This window comes from Episyrphus balteatus, chromosome 3 (assembly GCF_945859705.1).
Source record: "Episyrphus balteatus chromosome 3, idEpiBalt1.1, whole genome shotgun sequence".
Classification (NCBI taxonomy): domain Eukaryota; kingdom Metazoa; phylum Arthropoda; class Insecta; order Diptera; family Syrphidae; genus Episyrphus; species Episyrphus balteatus.
In genome coordinates this window covers 37,934,089-37,952,018 of record NC_079136.1, presented here as the reverse complement: position 1 = coordinate 37,952,018, position 17,930 = coordinate 37,934,089, and the positions used below count along the sequence as shown (strand labels likewise).

At 28.0% G+C, this 17,930-nt stretch overlaps 2 protein-coding genes across 2 annotated transcripts in view; both read left to right on the top strand.

Moving 5' to 3' along the window:
- The window catches only part of LOC129916110 (headcase protein), a 189,908-nt gene extending 182,497 nt beyond the window's left edge, over window positions 1-7,411 (top strand). Inside the window, exons 3-6 of the mRNA XM_055995897.1 lie at window positions 5,353-5,541; window positions 6,405-6,493; window positions 6,619-6,718; window positions 6,818-7,411. Coding sequence (XP_055851872.1) covers window positions 5,353-5,541; window positions 6,405-6,493; window positions 6,619-6,718; window positions 6,818-6,991 — 552 coding nt within the window. The 3' untranslated portion in view covers window positions 6,992-7,411. The remainder of the gene's footprint in view (window positions 1-5,352; window positions 5,542-6,404; window positions 6,494-6,618; window positions 6,719-6,817) is intronic.
- LOC129914936 (uncharacterized protein DDB_G0283357-like) lies at window positions 7,067-8,953 on the top strand. The gene has a single exon (XM_055994388.1). It carries the CDS (start codon window positions 7,067-7,069, stop codon window positions 8,951-8,953), a length of 1,887 nt encoding a protein of 628 aa, XP_055850363.1.
- Window positions 8,954-17,930: the final 8,977 nt, after the last annotated feature.

Genomic DNA, 17,930 nt, shown 5'->3' with positions numbered 1-17,930 from the left:
TAGTATGTATGTACCTGATCAAAAGAGGATTTTACAATCTGTTTTTTTTTTTTGTTTTTTTTTTTGGATTTTCGCAAAATGGTAATTCGGCATCCTTTGACATTCCTTTAGCGGGTTTGTATTTGTATCTCTCGGTTTTGTTTGGCAAAGACAACACAAAAACCCAAGAGATTATGGTTACTTTCAAGTATTACTTCTGTCTGGGATAGAAAAAATGTTTTATTTCTTGTTGCAATGATATTATGTGTATGAGTTCATATAAGGATTTCTTCACCCGTCCATAAAACAGAGAGAATTTACTTAATTTAAAGTAGGTTTCTGATGCATTCAGACATCTAACTTGTAGTTAAACTTTTAGTTTTTTTTCTATCTGTACAACCAAATATCAGAAAAAGAACAACCACATATAACCAGACAGCCAAAAAATCATATTTCATAAAGTGCATGAATACGAGAGAGAAATATCCACAAAATGTGAAATTAAAAAGGCATCCTTTATCAAGCTTATGGTAAGAAAGTTAAGGTTGTAAAGGATTTTCACTTATTTTCTGCTTAAATTTTTTGGATTGTCAGTTTTTGGAGAAAATTGCAAGCAAATACACTTTTGAGTGGTTTCATTCTGAAAAAATAAAAGACAACAGCTTTTCAAGGACTATTGAGAAAGAAATAAAAAAAAAAAAAGAAAAAATATAAATAAACGTGGAATATTCTTATTCTGGCAATGGCGCAAACGAACCCAAACAATTCATATTCAGCAGCCGGAGATATCATAAATAAGTTTTATGAGTCGAAATAGCGATGTGATGTTTGCGTACTCTGTGAATATAAAAGAAGCAAAAAGGATAATAAGACCAAGATATATACATAAAAAGGGTTTTGAATTTTGTTCTCCATGAACTTTTATCCTTAAAGTTCATTTACTTTTCGGAAAATATGTCAATCTGTAAGATACCATTCCACCTTAATAACCTTTGCAGTTGGTCTAGACTCAAATAATATTGGTCAACCAAAATAAGAAATAAGAAAAAATAAAGAACATTTTTCCAGATCAACTGTAGTAAATTTATGTCAATTTTATTATGATTGTTTATTTTTCAGGTTCAAGGATATAAAGTTTCCTTCGTTTTTCTTTTCTTTGAAGTAACAGAAATTTACCTTTTTATCAAATTCATCACGTAACTCAGATGAAATAAGTTTATTGTGATTAAATTAAAAACAACAATTTAAGCTTACCTGAACTGTGGTGATGAGTTTATTGAATTTGAAGAATTTTCTAATTTTTCAAGTTTACTTAACTATTGAACAATTTCCCAAAGGAATATTTATGTATTTAGTTATTAGTTACTTCAAAGGACTTAAGTTCTTGTAAAAAAATAACTTAGGAACGTTTAACGAAGTAGTTAAGAGGTGTTAGAAGTACTTTGAATGAAGGTCCAAGTATTGGAGATTTTACGAATTTGACTATTTCAATAATTGTCATTGCCAAATTTTACTTTTTCGATTCCCATTGTTTATTGAGTTTTAAGCGTTCTCCCTTTTTCTTAAGATCCAGGCTTGAATATCTCATTCTTATTTATCCAACCGTTTAGACTTTCGATGTCCTAAAAGGATTGCATTTCTTCAAGAATCAGTTTTTAAATAAAAGTTTCTTCAAAACTATAAAATCCACCCAAGTTGTTATTAAATTTTTTTGTTGCAAATACTAAACTAGTTTGTTCTTTTTAAATCATTGGACTTTATCTGAAATTGTTTGCCAGCTAAATTAGTCTTTCCATTTTATTGAAGGAAGAAAACTCAAGGCACTTGCATTCTATAAAAATAAACCTTTTATTGCAAATTGCTAAAATCCCTTTGAGACTTTTAAATATACAAAAAATACGCAAAATCAAAGAAAAAACTTAGTTCAGTGAACTTTTTTTTGAGCAAACACACGATAATAATGCAAGCAATTTAAAAAAAAAGTAGAAAGAAAAAAAAAACAAGTTAAGAAAATTTCATTTTATTGGCTCTTGTACCTTTCTTTGTATAATTTATTTCGGTTCTCAATGCTTACTTTTTTTCGGGCTCTTTACTCTTAGCAAACAACGATTTTTTTTCTTTTTTATATTAATTGCAATTTTTCGCATTTCTGGCAAAGAAAAGCTCTTCTTAAGAAAATACACTTCAAAGGACCTCTTTTCGGTATTCTTCGATAAACGAAAAAAGGACACGACCGAAAAAAGCATTATGTTTTTGTTAGACGGCTTTCACTTTTGTGTTTCTGATGCTTTGATCTACCTACTCAAGGATTGATATGGTGGTAAGAAAAAAAAAAAAAAAAACCCAAGGACGAGTTGAATTGTGTGTCCTGAATTTAAATTGGGTACAAATTGTCAGATTTAATGTCTACCACTAAAAAATAAAAACAACAATAAATTTATATTACTGAACTGATCCTGCATCGCTAGAAATAAACAACTATTACATATTATAAAAAAAAATCCTTGTGAAGATATAAGTGCGCGTATTTATAGTACGAGAACAACACCAACGACTTCAATGACGACGAAATACATCTGACACGTTATAATGCTTTTTTTTATTTTCGTGTTTTAGTAGTCAAACAACTGCAGTATTTCAGACATTTCCTCAAACTCCTTTAACACCCACCCAACAGGATATCACAGTATTTTTTTTTTTTTTTTTTGTATTCATCCTTGAATCCTTTTTATACTCAACGAGAGAGAGTGCAGTGCATTTTCGCGATTTCATTTCATTATTGTTCATTGCCATTTTTGCCAGATGGGGATTTGTTGTCACCATAAACAGAGACTACACAGTGTTTGTGTTTGTTGTGTCTGGCTGGAAAAAAAAGAGGTCCTTGAAGATTTTCATCCATCCATTTATAAAAATAAAACCCTAGAGTACTCTGACTGCTATGTATAGAATAAAAGAGAGAGCTTACAAATGCAGTGCGGGAATATATAAAAAAGAAACATTGCAGAATATGCCATTTTACGATGCTTTTGATGTTTTGTTACAAACAAGGATCTGTCGTCGTATTCTGTGCACAAAACACAACACGCTGAGCGCAATAACATTTGCATATTTTGTGTAATTATTTTATCGTTGATAATGTACAAGGATATAATTTATTTTCATTCTATTTATTGCTGTGAATGTTTTTGTTATATTGTTGTGCAACAGAACAGCAACGAACAAAACAGCTGAGGTCATTTGGGAAAAATGTAAATGAAATGTTTTTGTCATTATTATTTGTTTTGCCTTGTCTTCAACCAAAATTAAGTGCTACATCAGGATAATACATTTTATTCTAGTTTCTTATTTCAAGTGCAAGGACATTTTTTCCATTTAATTTAAGTTAGAAGCTTGAGCTTATACTTAATGGAAAATAGAGTGAAATCGACAGGGAAAATGTTGAAAGTACTTAGCAAGTAAGTGTAAGTTGGAAATGGATTCGAATGCTTCGAGTCATATTTAAGATGTGTTAGAGTATAAAGAATATAAGGGCCGAAATATTTAGTTTTGTAGATCTCCAATACTTGGAATTTCATTTTAAATACTTCTAGCACCAGTTTTCTCTTTCGATCAATATTCTTAATTATTTTTTCTGAAAGATATTGAGCCCTGTTACGTAACGAAACATTTCTAATCGAGTATTTAAACGAAAATAGTAAATTTGTCAACTCTCCAATACTTAAAGCTTCTTTCGAAGTACTTCTAACAAGTCTTAACTCATTCGTTTAACATTCTGACTTATTTTTTCTATAAGAGCTAAGGTCCTTTAACGTAACTAATAACTGAAATCTGAAAACTGAAATATTTCCCTGGGAAGTTATACAAAAGTTTAACAAACTTGAAAAATAATAATTCTTCGTTTTTCTTTAAATATTTTTTTCGTTGCCAAAAAGTCCGAGTTTTAACCCTGAACCAATAATTCTCATAACGGCCTTCATCAAGTTCAAATCTAAAACAAAAAAAAAACCATCACCCATGTCAAACAGAGATAAATGCACTCATAATTTAGTCAAGGTAACCCAAAGGAGTTATAAACACTACATATTATTTCTCCATCTTGCAATGTCTCTGTGCGCTTTCCAATTTCTTTCTTATTTCTGTTAAGAATGCGCCTTCAGAATTTCCAGAATACCAAATGAACAATAAACTGGCTGTGTGCAACTCCTTCCAAATATTGTCTCGAATGTGTGTGAATATGGTTTTGTTGTTGTGTTCCAGAAAATGGATGATGATAAGCACTCGTATTGCAGAGGATTACTAGCGTATTCATTGTGCTTTTCTGCACCATGTCAAGCGGGTGGCATCGCAACAGCATAACAAAATGAAATTCCCAAATCGATAATCAATAAAGTGAAACATGACCGGGACTTGTTTTCTCCAAATGAAAACCTCTTTATTCTTTCGTATATAGTATATTTTTTTCTTTTATTCAATATAACAACACATTTACGTTTGCAAAAAGGTAGAGATACGTTACATTCGTTAAAAGGACATGAAATCCAAATTGCTTGTTTGTTTTTTTTTTGCTTTGGTTCGATCCGTAACAAAAAAAAAATTAAGGATATTTCTTTATTCCAGGCGGTTTTTTCTTCTGCTGATTTTTTTTTTTTTTGTTTCGTTTTGCTGCAATAGTTTATCGTGTCGCCCCCGTACACTACACTCCTAGATGTCTTTCAATTTTTTCAATAATCCAAAAGGACCATGTCCTTTCTATATAAAATGGATATCCTTTTTCTTTTGCCAATTTCAGCTTAATATGGTACTTTGTTGCATACGTGCTTTGCTGCTGTACAACATTGATGTGTGTGCATGCATTCACCTGTAATGTGATAGAGAGAAAGAATTTTCCGGCGTGTCCGTGAGAGTCCTGACAACCGAAACAAAAAAATAGAACGTACACATAGATATTGACTTTTTTTTTTTGTGCACGAACGAATGAACGAACAGGACATTTATCCATTTAAGAATTATTATTCGGACTTTTGCTACCAAAAAGTAATGGCTTCAGTTGTACAAAGGTACAATTGGAACTTTTGTTTTTTTTTTTTTTTTTTTGAAAATTGACCAAATGAATTACTTTATTTATATAGAACATCAGTTGCACACGATTGAAACAAACAAAAATCCAAGAAGAATAATGTCCTCTGTGCAATGAACAAAAGTTCCGCTTGAAAAAACGTTGAACTTTCATTTCAGAGATTGCATAGTTATTTTTTTCTTGCAACGAATGCTGAAATTTTTCTCTTTTATTTCTGTCAAGCTATCGATGCAATATTTTTGTTTTTGAAAAATAAATGAAAATTTGTATTTAATTTTTTTTTCTCTTACTTACAGATCGAAGACGAAGGAAATCATGGCAACGATGAAACACGTCTATTTATTCTATCATCATTGGCACAAAGTCAAATGAGTCGTGTTGCATGCATTTTATGCGAAGAACCAATGTTGGTATTCGATCGTTATCCATTGGTTGATGGGTCGTTCTTTTTAAGCCCAAAACAACATTCAGCTGGATGCATTGAGGTAAGATTCCTTTATTAAAAAAAAAATCCTTTTCGAAAAAAAAGTTACCCAAATTGATTCCCCTAGTCCTAAGCCGACATTTCTAAAAAATATACTTTAAATGAAAGATATGGCCTTAAGGTTTAAAATGTTCGAGGCTCTTTTTTTAATTTTCGAACTAATTGTTGTTTTATTTAAATATTCGAATGTTCTGTTTTAATACACAAAAGCTCAAAACTGGTTAAAGATTTCTCATAGTGTGGGAAATAGAATTGGTATATACAAAACATTTATATTTGAATGAAAAGATATTGAATAGATATCTAAACTGAAGGAAGTAAATTGTTAAATTTGGCCCTCAATTTTTGAATAATAATGAAATAGAAATTTTAAAAAATATCATGATTTCAAGAAAAACAAGCGATTTTCCAGAGGGATTCTTATAGCATAAAGCGCTTTTAATACTTATTTCAAAAACTGCGCCTTATATTAAAAACTGACGTTTTGGTCCTTTTTTTTTAAATTTTGAATTGATTGCTCTTTTATTGAAATTTACATTTCAAAGGCTTAGGGGATTCCGAAAGTGTTAAAAACCCAATATTTAAACGCATAATATTTGTTTGGCAATTTAAAAACCTTAAATAGATCTTTAATAAATTCGAAGAAAATTTTAAAATATTTTTTGGTTTTTGAAAAATTTTCTCATCGAAATCATCAAAGTTTCAAATTTTCTCATTTTCGAATGGTTTTTTTGAAGTCCTTGCACTGGCAGTTTTTTCTCAATACCTATCTTAAGTATGTCCTTAAAACCGTTTGAAAATATTACCTTCAAAACATGCATTCAAAGCTAACCTTAAATTCTTTTTTTTTTTTTTAATTTTCAGGTAAAATATGAAGGACGTTCTCTATTCCTAACATGTGTTTGCATGGGTTGCCTCGATGGTACTTCATCAGGACGTATTATCAGTTGCAGGTAAGCTTCATTTCTAACTCAAAAACCTTACTTTCTTTTCAAAACTCGCCTTTTGCTGAGATTTTATCAATTTTTCGTTTTTTTTTAATCAATTTCTTTTGTTTTTTTTTTTTTTTTCATTTAAGATTCTGTGGCGAACTTTGGGATGGTTCCAGTCTCGTCCTTGGCACAATGTATGCCTATGATATTTTTGCTGCAATGCCATGTTGTGCTGAACGCCTAAAGGTAAGTTCCCAAACCCCTCTTATCCTATTTTCTATGAATCTTCAATCGTTTCTTCTATCATTTCTTTACACTTAATATGTATTTTATTCTTTCTTTCAGTGCAATACTTGCTTAAAACTACTTCTTCATCCCCAACAACGATTGAACTTCTTCAGCGACTACTCACACTGTGTCACATGCCCATACTGTGCCACTCAAGACACTCATTTCGTTAAGCCTTTGGGCTACTGCTACACCAAATCTGTCAGCAAGTTTGCGTTGAACCTCGCATAACATGAGGCCCCGTTGGAGTCTCCAAATGGCACGGCAGTCACCACCACCACAACGAATACCATACCAACATCACAAATGGTATCGTCATCATCGGTTGGGACTCCTGGCGGGGCATCCTCATTGAAAAAAGCAATTTCTCTCTATTCACCACTGATTGATTATTCGGCACCATTGTTGCAACAAACACCAGAATCCTCTAACAACAGCAGCAATGCCATTAACCAGATAACCTTGCAACAGCAACAACAACTGTTGACCCAGGTAAGACATCATCGATCAGTTGGTTTAAATGTGTCCCAACAACAACAACAACAAACAACACCACCACCGCAGCCGTCAGCAGCAACAACATCTTTGCTGCAGCCATCTTCGACTCTAACGAATGGCAATCATCATTTACACAACAACAATGGCAACACTGGCAACTCTACAACAACAACCCTCAACGAATGTAGTAATAATTTTATGAATTCTGTAGTACATGAATTGAATGCAATTAAGTTAATAAGCAATAATAATAATAACGCATCAGGTGTAATAGGTCAGCAAAATAGCCACCATCTACCCACCAATACTTCTGCTCTGAATATCAACTGTCGTACGGCAAATTCTGCCATCGATCACAGTTTGCTATTCGGAATGCAAAATTCTGGTGGTGTTGGTGTAGGATTAGGAGATTCCAACAACAGTATTAGCATTTTAGGTAGCAACAATAACAATTCTTCTTGCAATAAATCACATAATAACAATCTTTGGGGCCAATTGCCAACGGCCAATAATAATTCTATTAACACAAATAACACAACCCAATTATTGTATAATCAAACATCAGCCACAAACATTTCCAATCTTTGGGGATGTGCAACTCCAAATAATGCAACTTCTTCTTCCTCAACATCCTCATCCTCGGTTGTAACAAATAATAATAATAATAACCAAATTAATGGCAATAATATTAATAATAATCAAACTAATTCCCATCCATCCCTAAGTCCTATATCCTCGTCGTCTGTGCGCTCATCCCAATATCATAGCGCCAGCAGCCATCGTAGCAATAGCAAGGAATCCCTTTGGACCTCAAGTCAGTCCTCGCCAAATAGCAATCTCAGGGAAAGTTTTTATTCAATTAAGAGTAATGAATCGCCAACATCTTCAAATACATCGTCAGCTGGATCGACATGTTCTTCATCAAATGGCGGCAACAATGTAGGAGGAGGAGGCTTAATATCACAAAATAATACAAACTTATGGGAGAGTCCTTTGGTTGTTGGCTCCTCATCAAAATTAACAATGGATGCAGCAACATCATATGCCAGTCAATTGAACAAAATTAGTAATATTTGGGAGATACCAAATCCAGCAGCAAATGTTGCAAACATTTGTAATCCTAAACCACAGCAACATCAGCAACAACAACAACTGCAGCAGCAACAGCGCAATGGAAATTCAACATCATTTTTGGGACAAACGCGCGATCTGCTATTTAATGATCTCTGGAGCAACAACGATACTAATTGCTCTGCAACACTCAATTCCTCCGATCATCACCATCAGCAACAACATCAACAACAGCAGCAACATAATCAATTTTCTGTTGTTGGTGGTGTTGCCAGTGATGTTAAACTTCAAAGTGATACAATTGGTTCAATTTGGCGTACAACAGTAACTCCATCATCTAATATTGGATGCAATGGCGGTGCTCAACATCGCAACAACAACAAACAATCATCAGCAACATGTATCCAGACAAAACAACAACAACAACAACAGCAACGTCCAGTAATCGGTGCAAATGCTAGTTTCTTTACCAATGCCACCGACCCATCAACAACAGCCTCCTCCCATTCGTCGTCATCAGTAGCAGCAGCAGGATCAGGAACAACAACGGCGTCATCGGGAAGCTCCTCGTGTATGCAACTTTTTTCCGAGGAGTTTCTTAATTATCTTAATATGATTAATTAAACAAAAAGATTAGCTAATTTTTATTTTTTATTCTTCATTACATAATAATATATATTATATATCATTTTTTTTTATATATGTATATGTAAAAAAAACTACAAAAATTTATAAAATAATTTTAATTATTATGAGTATTTAGTTGATGAGTTTAGTTTTATTTTTTTTTTCTGGGATTTTTTTTATATTTTTTTTTTGATTGTCATAAAAAATTTATAATATAAAATAAATAAAGCATTTTTTTTTCTTAAAAAATAAATAAAATAAAACATTTAAATAGATTTTTATATTTTTTTTTTTTTTTTTTTTTTTGTTAATTAGTTTTACAATTTAATATTTAAAAATTAAAAACAAAAGATATACCTAGATTTTATAATTGAATAAAATACAATTTTTTTTATTATTTTAAAGTTTCTTTTTATTTTTAGCTCATTTTTTCAACTTTTTCTTGACTTTCTTACAGGTTTCTATCTTTTTTTTTTTGTTTCTTATTGCATTTCTCTAAACTTAATATTTATTTTAAATTTTAATTTAGTATTTTTTTGTTTGTTTATTATTTTTTTTCACTTAACACGAATTTGATTGTTTTTAGTTTTAATTTTTTGTCTTTTAAGTATAAAGAAAACATCACAATTAAAAAATATAAATTTATAAAAATAATTTAAAAAAAAAACGAAAATATTAATGTAAAATGCTGTGTTTTTCAATAAATTAATATGAAAAAAAAAAATAATAATAAATTTTAAACAAAATTTTGTTTATGTTTTCCTTAAACAAAAATAAACAAAAAATTATTGTTTTTTTCTTGTAAAAAAACACAAAAAGCATTTTAGAATAAAAAAAAAAACAACAAATGAAAACTAAAATGTTTTTAAAACAAATTTATAAATTTTTAAAATAGCTAAGATTTTTGTTGCAGTTTGATTGTATTTTTTTTTCTCTCGTTTTGTTTGTTAATTTATTATTAATTTTTTTGGATTAATTTTCTTTTAGGCTTAATTTAAAAAAAAATAAGTTCAGTTTTTGGAAAACTTTAAGTTTATTTTTTTTTTATATCGTAGGGTGGCATCGTTGTAAAATTTAAGGCAAGAAGTTGGTTGATTGGAAAATGTAAAATAGTGTAAAATATAAATTTCAAAAAAAAATGAAATCTTAACTTCACATTCAGAGCCAATTAGTTTTAGAACTTTGCTACTGAAGAAGAAACAACTGATATTCCCTGAAAAAAGGCCAAATTTGAGTTCTCATTTCAGGGTTGTCACAAATCCAATTCGAATTGTGAATAGAATCGAAATGTGCGTTAGGTGACCACTTATCTTAGTTCACCAATCTAAGTATTAGATCTAAATCTAAATGGTATTTAATCCAAATTCACAAATGGGCATCGATTTCAAGAATCAATAAGATCGTTTTTCGTCTCCATTCACGTGAAATTCCAGCTGACGGAGTTTTGGACAGCAGAATTTTGAATTTTGCAAAATTCTTCACGAAAATTTTGGGAATGAAACCCAAAAAAATAAGCTTTTGACTTATCAAAATTTGACACAGTGAACCTCACCATAAGCGTTAACTAATAGTTTTTATTGACGATATGCATTGACAGGACGTATCGATGAATCCTTCATGTTGATATGTAAAAAAATTTAAACCTATTTTTCGACTTTGGTGTTTAAAGGATCATTTAATGTCAGAAGTTTCTTATAACTTTTTCAATATGAAAGCTATTTTTGGGTGGCTTTTCGTAAATTGATGTCCTTTGGCCTTGTATCGAAAAAAAAAATCCACTATCTTCAAACATCCATGACCAATTTGATTGCCTCTAAGTTAAAAATATTGAAAACTAAAGAAAAAAAAACTTTTCGATGTAAATAATTTCAAATACTAAAAAATAAAAATTCGAAAATACTTAATTTAATTAAAAAAAAAAAAAAATACATAATTAAAAAAAAAACTATATAGCTGTAGGAAGAACATCATATGTGATCTCTAAATTTGTAAGCTAATTAGATATAAGATTTGTTTATTATTATTATTTCTTTATTTATAAAATATTAACAAAAAAAAAATAAGAACATTTTGTTAAAAACAAAATTTAATCCAACATGCCACCCTTTCAATGAAAAACAAAAAATTATTTGTTATAAGCAAATCATAATCATCATTTTTATTTTTTCTTATATTAAAATTATTATATAAATACACTCCGCTTCAACTGAATAAGCACACAAATTTTCAAAGGTATTTTGTCCATTTTTTCCTAAGATTGAGCTTTCATGTAACATTTGATGATGTTTACAGTTAGCTTGCGATGTTGAGAAACCAAATCAGAAAGAATAATTCTCAAAGTACCGCTATTTTTTTTCGTGTTCTCTTAAAAAGCGTCCCATATGGAAAAATGCAGTTTTTTTTTGCGTCAACTGAATAGACACACGGTCTTTCAAAGTCAATATCTTCGTTGTTTATGAGAGTTTTGAGGTGTTTGGCATACCAAATCAAAGGTTGAAATGTTCTCAGTGAGATTTTGTCATTTAATTAAAATTTAAAAAAAAGTAGTAGATTAAAAGCTTTGAATACTGTCGACAGAGCTAAAATTAATTTGTTAACGGAACAAGTACTGACCGGGTCTGCTATAGCTACCAAAATTGATCGGAGTTTTAGTGTGTTGCCTATTCGTACCTCAAAAATAAAAGTTCGTACAGGAAAAATATGAATTAAGGTAAAAAACGGCAAAAATAGCAGTTAATCGATGAGAAATTTTGAGATCTGCCTCCAAATCATTTGACTCTGGGGCGAAAATCAAACAAAAAGCTGGTGTTTCTGCAAGTGTTTCAACACTCCGCAGAGTAATTAACAGCACGGATCATTTTAACCCATTAAAAGTCCAAAAGAAACCAACTTTAAACAAGCAACAAAAAGGTATTCGTTAAGAATTTTCTAGACTCCATATGAGCTGGAAAAATGAGTGACGCAAAGTAGTTTTTTTCATTTGAAAAAGTTCAAATTTGATGGATTCATAATTGAAGTCATCGGGGCCATCAAAATTGACCTTTTTCAAATGAAAAAAACCACTTTGCGTCACTCATTTTTCCAGCTCATATGGAGTCTAGAAAATTCTTAACGAATACCTTTTTGTTGCTTGTTTAAAGTTGGTTTCTTTTGGACTTTTAATGGGTTAAAATGATCCGTGCTGTTAATTACTCTGCGGAGTGTTGAAACACTTGCAGAAACACCAGCTTTTTGTTTGATTTTCGCCCCAGAGTCAAATGATTTGGAGGCAGATCTCAAAATTTCTCATCGATTAACTGCTATTTTTGCCGTTTTTTACCTTAATTCATATTTTTCCTGTACGAACTTTTATTTTTGAGGTACGAATAGGCAACACACTAAAACTCCGATCAATTTTGGTAGCTATAGCAGACCCGGTCAGTACTTGTTCCGTTAACAAATTAATTTTAGCTCTGTCGACAGTATTCAAAGCTTTTAATCTACTACTTTTTTTTAAATTTTAATTAAATGACAAAATCTCACTGAGAACATTTCAACCTTTGATTTGGTATGCCAAACACCTCAAAACTCTCATAAACAACGAAGATATTGACTTTGAAAGACCGTGTGTCTATTCAGTTGACGCAAAAAAAAACTGCATTTTTCCATATGGGACGCTTTTTAAGAGAACACGAAAAAAAATAGCGGTACTTTGAGAATTATTCTTTCTGATTTGGTTTCTCAACATCGCAAGCTAACTGTAAACATCATCAAATGTTACATGAAAGCTCAATCTTAGGAAAAATTGGACAAAATACCTTTGAAAATTTGTGTGCTTATTCAGTTGAAGCGGAGTGTACCAAATAATTAAAATTAAAAAACAAAAATAACAAAAACAAAAAAGAACACGAAGTGATAATAAAAATTAAATTTAAGAAGATTTACTAAATCAGGAAAAAATTCAAAATTTTTTTTTGCAACTTATAAGTATTAAACAAAAAATATTTGGCATAGTTTTAAAGAAAAAAAAATTAAATTTGTAAACATAAACAAAAAAAAATACTTCACATTCTATTTTGGTTAATTTCGTATAACTACTTAATAATTAAACTTTAATTAATTGGCTTAAGAACTTCTTAAATTTAAAAAAATAAATTACAATTAAAAAAAAATAAATAATAATTGTTTATTTTCTAAATACAACAAAAATAAACAAATAAATGTAATATTAAAACAAAAAATTAGAAATTAAGATGTTTTCATGTACATAATTAAGTCAGCAGCCCATGTTGTTTCACACAAAAAAAAAAAAAAAACAAAATAATTTTTGTATTGTTTCTTAAATTAAATATACTTTATGTATACGTTTTTTTTCTATTATTTTTTTTTTAATAACATCTCTATCTAAATCTTAACCCCACATCCTTTGGCAGCATTAAAAAAAAAAAACAAACGAAATTATTATTTTATATAAAATTAAGTATAATATCACATTTAATATAAATTAATTTAACAAAAAAAAAAAACATACTTTGAACTAATACCTCTTTAGCGAAAAATGATAAACAAAAGTAAGTAATTATTAAACAAAAAAAAAAAACAAGATTAACATATATATATTTAATATTAATTAATATAAATTTATTATATTTAGCCCTGATTTTTCAATCGTCAGTTAGACTATCAGAAGAATAAAAACTGCCAAATGTCAATACAAAAAAAACTTTTATTCCTAGGAATAAGCTCTAACTGAGGTTTATCTGAGTATTGAAAAATTGGCCCTTAAACAACAAAAAAGAAAAGTTTTTATATAATAAAATTAAATATGAAATAATAAAAATTCAAATAAATATATTATGAGTGTATATATGTTTATGAATTTATTCATATATTTAGTTACTTTAATTTTTTTTTTTTTTAATTTTAGTTATTAAAATATATTGTGTATAACCCCCTCCCAACTCTCCCCTTAGACAAGATCAAATCTGTAATTAACAACTAAAAACTACTACACAACAACATCAAAACACGAAAAAATTAACAAAAAATATTTAAATTTTTTGTGAGAAAGAAATTTATTATGTTTTAGAATTAAAAAAAAAATAGAAAATCAAACTCAACACAAATTGCTTATTTCTAAAAACTAAATAAATTTTTCTTTTGATAGTCGCCGGTTCCAAAAAAAATTATAATAATAAATAAAAAACCTTATAATACAAATTAACAAAAAAAAAATAAATAAAAATAACATAGAAGAAAAGTTTAATTATTTTTGCAATTTGCTTAGACAAATTAAATATCAAACTTAAATAAAAAAAAAAAATAACTAAAAAAAAGCAAATGAATAAAATTTTAAGAAAAATTTTTCAAAAGGAACGGACTCTCTCAGATCATCTGATGAAAAAATGTACAAATAGAAATAAAGCAATTTGTATGTGAGTTTGAATTTTATTTTCTTGTTTGTATTTTTAATTTCTGTTCATTGATTTTATGAATTAATTAAATTTATCTATTTTAGAAATATAATGTTTTTTATTTTTTTCTAAATGAGTTTAATATTGAAATAGAAAGAAAATAACAAACATTGTGTTCTTGTGTGCAAAACTAAATCATTTATATATTTTTAGTTAGAAAAACAGAATTATTTTTTTTTCCTCACAAAAAATATATTTATTTTTGTTTCTTTTTTTAATGCAATAAAAGGTTTAATAGAAAAGAGTAAACATAACACAACTATATATTAAAAAATATAATCCACGAGTTAGTAAAAAAAAGCCCAAGTTTTATAGAACAAAAAAAAATGGAAAACCAGGAAAATAAAATATTAGTTTAATTTTGTTTATAAATACATATTATATATTTTATTTCTTTAATTTTTTTTGTGAATTTTATTTAAATTAAATATTTCTTAGTTATCTATTAATTCGTATTGAATTATATTTGGAATTTCTGTACGAGTTTTATAATTAGGTATATAATAAAACACTTCTTATCCTCGTACAATAGTTGTATTTATTTACAAACGTTTTCGAAAAGTTAACTTTTCATCTTCACCTGAAGATGAAAAGTTAACTTTTCGAAAACGTTTGTAAATAAATACAACTATTGTACGAGGATAAGAAGTGTTTTATTATATACCTAATTATTTCTTAGTTCCTTTTTCTTCTTTTTTTTTTTGATTTTTTGTAATACTGTAGTTACACTTAATTTTTTTTTCTAAACATAAAATTGACAAAACAAATTTCTGCATTTTTATTTTTTATTTTCATACTAAAAAAAAAAATGAAAAACAAAACCCTACACAAAGTAAACAAAAACAAAATAAATATTATTATTTTTTAATTAATTAAATGTAATTTAGATAAATATTTTAGTTGATTTATGTAATAAATATTATATTAAATATTATTATTATTCAATGTGAATGGAAATACAAAAACAAAAATATGCATTCAAAAGAAAAACAAAAAAATAAAGTAATATTAATTAATTAATTTTGTTGATTATTCAAATGTTTTAATAAAAATACATACAATTATATTATAATTTTACTTTTTGTTTTATTTAAATTTATTTTTTTTTCCAATTTTTTGTTGGTTATATATTTCTTTTGTTCTTTTATAGCAACAGTGGTTGAAGATTTTTTGTTGTGCTATTCTATTTTCTCTTAGCTCTTTTGTATATTTTCTTTTTTTTCGATTAATATAATTAGTTGAAGTAAAGCAATTTTTATCAGCCAGTCCTATTCAGCTATCGTGATGGTTTTCTCTAGCAAAATAAATTTTAAATTTTTTTTAGTTAATTGTTTTGACATAAAATTGAGCAAGGGCTGAAGTTTATTACGTAAAAGTTTAAAAATTTAAATTTTATAAATTTAGGAAGAAGATAAACTTGTTGTGTTTAACTTTTCGAAAGTGAGACTGAATCGTAAACGCAAGATTTTTCAAAGCAAAACAGCAACTCGTAAAGGAACTATTATTATTAGGGTGAAAATTCCGGGTAAACAAAAAAAATTCGTGTGGAAAAATTTCCGAATGAATGAACTATTTTCTGTCTGAATACTTTGGAAGAAATTTATCACGAATTTGGCTAAAAATTCATTAAATTTTTCAATTTAAATTTTTTGTTCACCCGGTATTTTAAAAGCTATTGCGATTTTCTCTAGAAGTGCATTAACATTTTCCGCTAAGCTGGGGTTTTGTTAGATACCAATACGGGAATTTTTCGTACTTTTTGCTCGGAACTTACAATATGGGGAAATTTATTTTTTCCGGTGTTTTTAGATGTTTTACCATTTTTCTTGAGTAACGGTCGAATTATTTCTCGGAAGTTATCACAATCGGGAATAAATGCTATGAATCACTTTTTTAAGATGAAATTTGTTTTGGAGAAAAAGATTCTCGAAATTCTCAACAAAATTCGTCGTATCTACTAAACACACTTTCCCAATAGCATAATAGGGCTGGCAATTGTAACTTTACTTACAGAAAAGTGCAAAAATCTTAAAAAACCAATTGACAGGTAATGTATTTGATCGAGTATCGAACTCTATTATTATTTTATTTTGTTTTATTTAATTTCTTTGAAAAAAATATATTCGTTCAAAAATTTTGTCGTTGTTTTTACGTTTCAAATTTATAAATAAACAGAAAAAAAAAAAAAACAAATATTGAAACTGCTGCCAAAGGTTTAAAAACAAAATCAATGATGTGAATCCAACATACTTATATCATTGACAATGAAAAATTATGTTAATAGAAAAATCTGCCAAAATAAGGGAAAATAAAAACTTGTTTCAAATACCTCAATGATGCAAAAAAAAATTAAGATAAACAACAAAATATTTTGTATTTTGTTAATAGTGAAAAAAGAAAAATAAATCTTATATCATATCAGGATGTGACGCAGACAAAGTTAATAAAATAATAACATTTATTGTGCAATTTTAAATAAAAGCAAAGAAAAAACAAAACGAATATAAGAGGATTAAAAATACTAAAATTTATGTAAATACATAAAATAAAATCTTTATCTGTTCGTCCTCATTTTCATTACCTATAAATTATAATTTAGTTTAATTTTAATTTAAAAAAAATTAATTTTTGTTTTATAATTTTTTGTGATTCGTTTTTAGTGCCGCGGAATACCTCAAATTACAAAAAAAAAAAATAAATAAAATAATAATACAAATATCCTGCACTTTAGACAATTTCAATATAAGGATTTAAAAAAAATATCTCAATATATTAGCAATATTGCACCGCATTTTTTTTTATTAAAATACATTTTTTTAACAAAAAAATATCACCGATTAAACAATAAAAACAAAACAAAAAAAATAGTATATCTCTATTTAAATAAAAATAATTGAGCAATACAAAATGAACAAATAAAACCAATACAAACGTAGGAACAATCAATCGCATTGTGTAGAATTCAATCTTTTTTTTCTCAATACATTACATACATACTATTGCAGATACATATATTAACTTCAATTTAATTTTTTTCACAACTAAATATAATAGTATTTAATAGGAAATAGATGTTTATTGTAGTTTTGTGTTTTAAACAATAGATTTATGGATGTTTTTATTATTTTGCCATTATATTAACATTAATTTTAAAAAAAGTCCTTCAATTTATATAATTATTTATTTATGATTCTATCTAATTGGTTAGAAAGAAACAAAGATATAAATATTACGTTTTACGATTTGAAATCACAACTTACTATTAGATCAAGCATAAGATAAGGACATTTTCGATCTGCAAAAAGTGGTGAAGATCAATTTAAAACTGATTTCTGCTTAGCTTTTGCTCTCGTTCTATAGTCCTGCATTAGCGAATTTTCTACACCGCACCGTTTATGTTTTGTATTATGAAAATTTTATTTTATACACAAGAATGCGATTTTTCACTTATGTTTGTTTTACTTCAGATAATGTTACTTTATATGACCAGGGCATAATAATAGTGTAAACCATAAAATATA